The 10,540-nt window shown below is 41.3% G+C and overlaps 1 protein-coding gene across 1 annotated transcript; it reads right to left on the bottom strand.

Moving 5' to 3' along the window:
- Positions 1 to 827: 827 nt before the first annotated feature.
- Positions 828 to 1,895, bottom strand: tcima (transcriptional and immune response regulator a). The gene has a single exon (XM_026187303.1). It carries the CDS (start codon positions 1,698 to 1,700, stop codon positions 1,398 to 1,400), a length of 303 nt encoding a protein of 100 aa, XP_026043088.1. The 5' UTR covers positions 1,701 to 1,895; the 3' UTR covers positions 828 to 1,397.
- Positions 1,896 to 10,540: the final 8,645 nt, after the last annotated feature.

A 10,540-nucleotide genomic window follows, 5' to 3' on the forward strand; every position in this document is an offset into this window, starting at 1 on the left:
AATTTGGATGTTAATGGAGTGGGTGATTGTCTTAATAAAGGGCCCATTTATGGTTAACTTGAAGATAAAGAATCAGAGGGTGAGGAGTCAAACCCTCAACTCATCTAAACCCTCTAATGCTACTTAGACAAGCTCTTATCTAGAAGCCTTGCATGATTAAATAGAGTCCAGTGTAAAATACACTGTGTGGAGAAAGCTGCTCACCTCCCTACCCTCCCATCCTAGCCTGAGCCAAACTGGTTTACACCGGTCTGGTAAAGAGCTGTGAGGGAAACCCAGTGAAGGTTAACCACATCCTCTCGTGAGTAACTCTATCCTCTTTGAATGCCCTCTGCTGTGTCACAGTGAAGAACATTAGAGGTAGAAATGTGCTGATAGTGTCTTTTTTGGTTGTTTTGTTTGCTCACTAAGAAATAAACCCTATCCTAGATTACATGACTCAACTCTACACACAAGCTGTTACACTACTCTGTGATCTATCCACCTGCACTTAACGTCAAAGACAAAGGTCATTTACATCATTATTTACCCATTTCTATGGTAACTTGAATTGTGTCTGACATGAGGGTTTTCCCTGTGTGTGACTAACACTGAGCACATAGGTCAAGCTCTGAGTGTGATGTCATTTTTTTTAAAAAGCTAAAAGTATTTCATGTATACTCGAGACTATTTTGTAACACTTAAAATGCCCCGTGTATACTCTAATGCAGTATAACAGTGTTAAGCCCACAAATCTAATGTGCCACAAATGTTGACCTGATGTGCCCTGATTGGTGGTTACCAAAGACCATGTCTGACACGTGTAAGAAAGATGAACAAGGATTCAGTTATAGTATACAACAAAATAATTTATTTTATAAAATTACAAACAAAAGGAACTTTTCATAAATGCAGTTCATTGTGCTGAGACATGTTGGTGACAATAACACATTGGCCACTAATAACTTGTAGTCGTACAACAAAGTAAAGCTGAGGGACAAGGCATGTGTTCAGGATAGGCATTCATACAGGCAGGTTCCAGGTCACCATGAAGTCTCACATTGCAGCTGTGCGCCATCATCAGCACAGCGATTTGCATCAGTACAGTCACGCACCCACAAGAGTGCATCAGTAAATTCAAGTCTGCATGAAGACTTAAATGTATTCCCTTCATATTCCCACTTAGTTCATGTCGCTCCAGCCCGCTCCGGGCAGGACTCCGCGCTGTCCCCTCCGTCCATGAGGCGACAGCCGCCGCACGCCGCCGGCTGAGCTTTCCTTTTTCCTTCGGCACCTGACGCTCGTCTCCAGGCGACAGGTGAGCCACAGCCCAGACACACCGGGAGTGTTCTCAACATTCGGCTCACACACGAGCCGACACACAGAGAGACAAAGGCGGTGAAACTGCTAAAACACAGTCAGCGCAGTTTGAACATCTGCCGCACCATCCCCGCAATCTGCAGGAACTTGTCCTTCTTTCGCTGCTTCAGAGCCATCAGTGCCCGGGCCGTCTCCTCCGGATCCTGCGTGTAGGAGAATATGCTCCTCACTCTCTCCTCCGCCTTCATGTCGCCCGTTTTCTGGAAAAGCCTCATCAGCGCGTCCTGGTTGACGTTCTCGAAAATGTTGGCCACGGCTTTCTTGCGGTGCGCCGTGTCGAACTTGTTGCCGTGGACGGATGGGCTGACCCGGCGGCATTCAGAGGATGCGTAGGAAGACATCTTAGCTTTTTGTGTCTGTAGAGTATAGTTTCTCCGCTCCAGCTGTGGCCCTCCAACTCGGTAAGGGGGAGTTGTTCGGTGCGCACTGTTTCTGTGGAGCGGCTCAGGCTTGAACGTTAGGCTGGGTGAGTGCCGTTGAGCATGAGCGGTAGGATATTTATGGAGGCAGTGTGGGGTGTGAGTTTGCCGGGACGCACTCCCAGCCGGTGACATCAGTAGTTGTGAAGCAAACAGACGCACCGCCCCTCCGAGCCCAACGTATTAGAGAGTCCCTAACCACTCCACACACACACACACACACACACACACACACACACACACACACACACACACACACACACACACACACACACACACACACACACACACACAGGGAGAAGCCTGATGAAACCATTGTGCGCTTTATCTGTAAGGCCTGTTGATTACAGTAACTTAACTGCTTAACAGAAATGCTCTGTTATGAAAACTGAATTCTGTGTGCCACGATAACTGACAAGGGTCTCCTTAAAGAAATCAAAAGATTCTGAAGAATTCATTCGCGTTGGTATTTCTCCATCGACACAACTTTGTGCTGAACATTGGGGGCGTCAAGATCTCTGTCTAAATCAATCTGGGTAAATTCCTAGATGATTAAACATGCAACTATTTTGCTGGTAATAACTGAAACGAGTAAAGAAAATCAACAGCCTATTTATGCAAGATAATTCATAATTTTATTGCGGGGGTTATATTGGTTGGGTCTAATTATTGCGGGGGTCATAACCCCCCTAACCCACCCGTGTATTTCTCATCTCTCTGTGCTATACTGCTAGTGCACGTGATGTGGATGGATCTGTTCTCTCTGTGTCTCCGTGATACTGCCAAAGGTTGTTTACAAAAGGAATTCATTTCATAAAAGCAATCTGAATGAGGGATGCTCGCCTCTTCTTCAAGAGTCTTATTAGTTTATTTTAGTTGACACAACCTCTGCTCATTACATTTTTTAAAACATCAGAATCTCCATTGTTAGAGGAAATGGCAGGAATGTGGGTATCAGATTCTTTCTTTTGCTTGAGGGCAAACATAAATAGCAATGGGGAAGTAATTCTGGACTAATGAGTGGCTGCTCATTATGACGTTACCCTACTTGAGGGGACACCAAGAAAATTCTGAATGACTCCTTCTTTAAATTTGGATCAGTATAATACAGAAAGGTCTCCAGTTGGCTCATTTTTATTACTTACTTTGATAGACAGACAGACAGACAGACAGACAGAAAGAAAGAAAGGAAGAAACAAAAATAAGTCACCAATCAACAAAAGAAAACACAAATATATATCTTAGCACTAATGTAGGACGCAAATACAACAATAACCATCTGTCTTAGTGCATGAGTCATTTGTTTCTGTAAATTTGTTGGCCCAGCTGGCCGCTAGGTAAAAGTGGGCATAACAGGAATGGATTAATTAGAACTGTTAGCTTGCTTTCTAACACAGAGAGAATGTGTTCAGCGTGAGTGTTCGTTTCCTCGTGCTGTGTATAGTGTTGTGATGTGACTGTCGTCTGGCTGAAATAAGTCTCTGTTAGATTTAAACTGTTTGCAAAAAACCCCACACAGACACACTTTTTTTAAGTGCTATTTTTGAAAGCAAACTTTACTCCAATTAACTAAAAATGGGTTTTCACTAGTTCCAAAAACTGCAACAGCAGATTGTATCTTCCTTTTCCAGTTAGCAGTGTGCTTACATTTTGGACTTGACATGAGAGGGTTGTTGAGCTCTGTTTATGCCTGGAGGTGACTGGAGGCCAACGCAGCCCGGCTGAGTTGCGCTGATAAGGCTGTGAGGCGTTCCCCTACTTGAAACTCTCGTTATAAACACACAGCAAGTGTCATAGCAGCCGGTGTTTTTATGCTGAAAAACTGACATTTGCCCTAAAATGTCCCCTCAACATGGCGCCTTATATGGAAAAACACATTCGGGTATAAGTGACTCAGGAAGTGTGTGTTTTCTTGCGGAATAAAGCTTATGCATGGTATGGCCGGCATGTGGCACTGACATTGTTTGCTGATTTTGAACAATAAGCCAGAAATGCTTGTCTGGAGCTGGCACAGAGACAGAGAATAGCTGCACTCACCCTGGAAAAACATGGAACTGGAAATGACATATTTATGGCCCCAAAGCTGTCCCAGAGGCGCGACAGATAAGGAATGCACAATAAGGTTTCAGCAGTTAGACGGAAACTGGAGCCTTGTGCTGCTGACCCTGCTCTCCTGTCCACCCCGAGCATTCACGTTTTATCATAACAAAAGATTCACTAAATTTAACCAAGTATAAAGCATTTTTTTCTTCTTCGTTTTTTCAGATGTTGTCTACGGAGAGCTGTTCTCAGGAGACAGCAGTTTCACTCCCTTGTATTTTGCTCATTTAAGATTTGGCTTGAAGTGCATAATTAGACTCTGAAACATCCCTCAAACAGACTGGAGGTCACAGACAGGGCACTTCATTGCACGTTAAGATTTGCAGTCGCTCTGAAGTCCTTGCAATTATGTAACAGAGTTAGTGATCAGTCTTATCTATTGGACCACTTTTACTGTGTTTCACCCTTATCTTTGTTTATGGTTGTTTTATAATATAGTTATTATAATATGATAATTCCTGTCTCTGGAAGAGCTTCCAGATTTATTGGACTGTCCTATTTTGGCACGAGCTGTCTGGCGTTACCAAAGAACATTTACACAAACTTCAGTTTTGAAATGCTCCAGACTCCTGCAATATTTTATAACCATAGTTTGGGATGCAAAATGAAGGTTACATAATGCAGCAGGTAGCCTTGCATTAATTGCTTTATAGTCTATGCTACTTATGCAGATAATTATTGAGTCTATCTAAGCAAGACTGCTACTTAAATAGCACTGTTCTACACATCTGAGAACGTAAAGCACTTTATACAAGTATCATTCATGCAATCACATACACATTCCTACAGTTATCTATGTCTAGCCACTTTCTAACATGTGCACACGCAAACACAAATATCGTCTCCAATGGATGTACTGGGGGTGACTTCAGGTTCAGTATCTTACCCAAGGATACTTTAGACTGAAGGAGTCGAATCACTGACCTTACTAACCTTGTAATTATTGCACAACAACTTACTAGTGTGAGACACAAACTAGTTTGTGTATTTATTACAGAAGCAGGTCTTAAAAATATATTTTTTGCATTTTCCCAAACACAGTAAAAAAAATATGAACAGAATTTGCAGAAAATCTGCAAATGAAAATATAATAATGCATGCAATAGGTGCTTTATCTACAGGTATACTATTTAAAGAATTAAAAATGGAAAAACAGAGAAAGCTCAGCCATGATAATTACAGCTTAGATCCTAATGTTTTTTTGACTTCCTTCTATGATTCTGGATTTAAAGGACCTGTGCAAGTCTTTACTGTGTCTTTATTGTGTCTTTATTCTGCAACCCTCCTGTTTCTGGACAGCTAACAAGAGATGCCTAAACAACAACATAAACGTTACAAGCTAACATTGTGGACTCTTGCGTCCTAAAACTTTTAAACTACCTTCCCTCTGATCAGCACTTTGATTACATTCTTACTTCACATGAAAGTTTGTTTGCCTAGTGCGAGTCTGTCCACTTTAGATCCACTTCAATAACTAGTTTCAGTAACAGCATAGCAGCAAAAAGGAGCTAATGGGAGTGCTTACTGATGGAAAAATACAGATGTCTTCAACAATTCACCTCAGTATCACTATCATTTATCTGTCATTCCTGTCATTATTCAGAAATGAGCTTCGTTGACTTGTTGACAAAGTAAGGGATAATGAGCACTGACCATGGTCCACTTGATCCAGTGATTTCAGACACAGTCCAGCAACTGGGGCATGTTAACCATCTTGACACAAAATACTGATAAGCATTATAAGCAACTTTTGTAGGTCTTCATATCCTGTCCAATGTAATTTGAGGAGTTGCTGATAACATAATGATATGTGATGTCAGGTTAGCATGGCATGTCAATTACCATCCATCTTCAGCCCTCACTTGCCAATTTTTTTCAACATAATGAGCAAGATGCTTGTCATGAATGTATCTGACTTCCTCTCAGAGAGCGTGTAAACTTGTTTGTTTACTTATAGTTGTCTCATCTACATAATTTTTAATAGGTTCACAGTTACCTGAATGCGTGGAATCTATGGACAATCTATGGATGCATGTTTGGTAGCATTAGTTGATAGCTTAGCAAGCATACTCAAAAAAGAAAAGTGATGGTGACGATGTAGCGCTAAGCTCAAGACTTCAGGGTCATCCATAAACCTGTAAATGATGTCATAATAATTCCATTCATTAGTCAGGTCATTCACCCTTGGTTTGGCTCAGGAGTCTCTGCTGTGTGTTTCAGGGAAAGTGCATCTTCAGTTATTGTTGTTGTGAGTGCCAAAATTGCTTTGAGGAATTAGAAAATATCTATAAAAAGCTGCAGATCTGAAAGGGAAAAGAACACTGAAAAGAATAGGGGGTAATTCCAAAGATAGGACTTCCTGCTGAGAACAAAAAGACTAATGGAGTGCTTGTTTACATTTTAAACATGATTCTTTTATCTTCCATCTCCTTTGTTCTTTTTTGTCAGGTTGATGTCAGTTTGCACTTCATGTCTCGCTTATAACCTGCTACTTATTTTCATTCTTTTCATTTTTCTGTCTTCTAAACAAGAATTTGCAATAGTGTTTACTGAAATGATAGACATTGTTTCCCCCATTTTTCTGCATGGTACGTTTAATCTAAGATAAACTAATCTGACATATACAAAGCAGCTGGCTGTTTACCACATGACAGATTAGAATTCTTCGAGTAAATAAATGTATTTTCCTGAAGGAAGCGTATTTTGCTTAAATACCTTATTGTTTTTCCCTTCTTCATTTATATAAAGTGAGCGCAGATTATATAGATATTAGCATCACAACGTGCTGAGAACAATGATGATTTCATCAACATCATGTGTAATTCTTAAAAAAAATCCATGATTAGGAAATCGTTGAACAGTGATGCTTGTTGAAACAGTAGGTGACGTAAGAAGCCGAGATGTCAACATGTGTACACACTAAATCCTGGATAAGTCAAAGATACTAAATGATCCCAGGTTACGGGGCATTTGCTTTTCTCTAATATGGGCATGCAGTGTTTTGTAAATGCATCAATTCTTGTTTGGTGTTCTTGCTGCGTAATCCGGCCTAAATGTACCAAATATGTCAGACGATTTGAACCTTAGACATGTAAAGTATACGGCTACAGTTTCATCAGAAGACTGCCCAGAGTGTTTGACCCTTAATTTCACAATCGACCAAATGTATTTAGAAAAAACTAACATGTGAATTCTACTGATCTGCTAAAAATAAACCCATATGTTCATAGCAATGAAAACAAGCAAGCAGGTTTTAGAAGTCAGTGCTGGTAAATGAGTCAAGCCATCTTAGTGTATATAGCTCAATAACAAGCGCTGGTAATAATGACGAATAATGAATCCCCAAGCTCCAGCTTTGTGGTTACAATAGGAGAACACAGGCCTGTGTTTATAACTGACTGTAGGACCTTACTGGAATCTGGCAGCAAACACCCAGCCTGTCTGTTTGGCAAGCAGCTGCTTATGTAAGATGTGACAGGAAGGGAAGGACATTGGGGGGTAGAGTGGGAGTCTCTGGGGGACTAGTGTGTATGTGTGTGTGTGTGTGCATGTGTGTGTGTGTGTGTGTGTGTGCACACTAAGGGAACTGTAAACATATCCCCCTTAAGTGCGCTTTCAAAGGCAGCTTGTGAAAGATCTAGATGTGTGGTGCAGAGGCATGAAGCCAGCACACATTATTCAGACGTAACTGGCACCTTAGTTGTCATGATGGTAACACTTAAACAGTGATATTATAAGAGAATTTGCCGCAGTTGCAAGTGCCCTATGCAAGCAGGGGGTCCTGCTGAGGATTTAAAAAACAAGCTAATTCTGGTAATTGTTTAGCCAAAAATAAAAACACTCAAAGTGCTCAGTAACGTCCAGGAGAGTGTCTCAATTATAAAACAGATATAGTGACTCAACCACCTTCCTCTGGTTTTATGTCATGTTCATTTAAAACATACAAAACGCATCACATGAACACCATCTTCACCAAATGTTCAGAACGAAGTCTTCACAGGTCGTTCTGCCAGCTTTTCTTTTAATCATCACCTTTTGTTTCACAGCTTGCTGGGCACTGGAGCCACAGGCGGTAACAGTAGATGCGGATTAGATGACTGAGCATTGAGGCCACATGGACACCTAGGCAATGTAAGGCACCGTTACACCGAGCCAGTTCAATCCGGCTGCAGCTCGGTTCAGGGCTGGTTGCACCACAGGGGCCCGAGACAAAAACTCCTCTTCGTCTATCCACATGATGCTCCCCCAGTCAGCAGCATGAACTGAGCCTGCAATTCCAAGCATCACTGGATAAGGTGGATGGTACTGAGGTCACTCGTCCATAAGCTGGTTGGTTTTCTAATGTCATTAGTCCACACATTAGTGCCTATAATATATATAATAATATATTATATATATAATATGTATATAATATATATATAAGTCAAACTCAGCTCTTACACTTGCACTTAGGATATTGGAAAGTTTTAGTGCAACCATTATTTTGCTTTTGTTAATGTTATGTATCATAAGGCTGCAGACCTCTCAAGCTCTTATAGCATAAAACGTAATCGCTTAGAGGATCATTTGACCTACATCATCATACATCATCTAGTGGACCAAACACTATTGTATCAGAATATGTACGTTTTTACTACCTCCCAGCCCAACACTGGAAGTACAAATTCTAATTTGCAATCTCTTTTCTTTGTGTTGAATCCAAAAATCCTTTGCCCAGGCTTTAAGGTGTTTATGGCCAAGTATTCCTGTTGTCCTAGTTTTGTGAAAATTTAAGTGCAGCTTCTTTTTTTTTATAATTCTACCCATACATACAAAACAAACGATAACAGTATAGCTCAATGAATAAAGGAATGAGGACAGACTAATCTGAGCACAGTTCAAAGCTCAAGAGTCAGTACGAAGAGAAAAACAGCCATAAAACACATGCCATGCATACGCTGTTTCAGTTTCTGTTTATCATGAGCAGACGCTGCAAAACAGGGCAGTATGGTCACGCACCCTTTACTCCTGAGTGAGGATGCACTGCTGCAGACAGCTTTGCAGGGGCTAACATGGCTCACTGTCTCCATGGCGTAGCCTTAACGACAATAAGAGTCAGCGAGTGGAGGTGGAGAGACAGGGAGGAAACCGAGAGGGTTTGACTGGGTTTCCATAACACTGCACCAGTAAACACGGGGTGACTCAGTTAGATGAATTATAATGTCCTGTTGCATTGGAGGCCGTCTGCTTCTTAAGAAGTGATGAATAAACCATCCCACAATACAGTTTCCGCTTTACGCCTCAATGTTTAGAATAACATTTTTTTTAAAAAACGGACTCACAAAAAGGAGACGACCAGCTCTTTGTTTATAATGATGCTGTTGTTAGTCAGAGGATGTAGATTGATATATTCCACCTCCTGCATAATCTGGCCTAAATGTGCCAAATATCTCAGACGATTTGAACATTAAACATGTAAAGTAAACGGGGACAGTTTGAGCTTCTTTGTTTTTTGTCCTGTTTGCCATTCCTTCAGATAATATGTTCTCTGTAAGCTCTTCAATCGCTTCCTCCCAATGTTTGCCAAGTGCTCATTTTACACATCATTTGATTATCAGGATTCTTTTTTCTAATATGGTAGGGCCTTTTCCTCACCTTAAAGTGCCTTGAGATGACTGTTGCTGTAAAGTGGTGCTATAAATCTAAAAATGAATTGAGATAATATGTTGTTGCATAACTTCGCCAACACTCCAAAACCTGCTTGTTGCATAAACCTGGCAACTCAATAAAGATCCATAACAAGCTGAAGGAGCCTGGGTGCGTTGCATCCTCCGCTGAGTCAGCTGGTAAAGGTTGCAGTGTATGTGGGTGTTTATCTCTGTGCTTTGCCTTGGATATTATTTCGACATGCAATCAGATATTGTAAATTAAATGATCAATATAAGTAATCATTTAATATCTCCTTGGAGTGAATCACACCCTATTCCACCTAGTTGTACAACAAACTGTACTTCAGTGTGTTGAGTCAAACACTAGGTGTTCCCCCAGTACAACCACAGCCTTGTGCCCTTGCCGTCTGCCTCTCCACCTCAGATGTGATAAAAGTGTGCTGACCCCATGGCGTGCACGACAAAGAAGTGTATGAGCTGATGTCGTTTGGTCCGGCACCAGGTAAAGGAAATGACTGGGATGTGTCGGCAGTAGGTCCATTGTTAGCATAGCAGGAAGGCAAGGTCATATCAGAGACACAAGAGGGTGGAGCACGCAAGTCAAGTCTGCACTGATGAACAAGTCAGCTATTGCAAGGTAATAAATCAAGAGGGGTCTGATTGCAGAACACTTTCAGTGGAGACTCCAATCATAGCCTGTAACAGTGAAGCCAGTGCGGAAGTTCCTTTTTACTGGCCAACTGAGGCCAATAGCTGCAGGAAGACGTCCTGGCCTATGGAAGTCTTAGAAAAATGACTGTTAAACTTTGGTGAGTTTGGTAATTAAATTCATGATGGGACTGTCTCCTTAGTCACTTATTTCAGGTCATACTGAATAGATCATTTAATGCAGTTTGTACATTTTGGTCAAAGTACTCATGCTCATTGGCCAACAACTTGTCAAACACAAGTTACTGATACATCCGCTCCACTTCCTGCCAGTGAACCTGTTGCCGCTGCTGGCTTATTTCTACA

Source organism: Astatotilapia calliptera, chromosome 12 (assembly GCF_900246225.1).
Source record: "Astatotilapia calliptera chromosome 12, fAstCal1.2, whole genome shotgun sequence".
Classification (NCBI taxonomy): Eukaryota; Metazoa; Chordata; class Actinopteri; order Cichliformes; family Cichlidae; genus Astatotilapia; species Astatotilapia calliptera.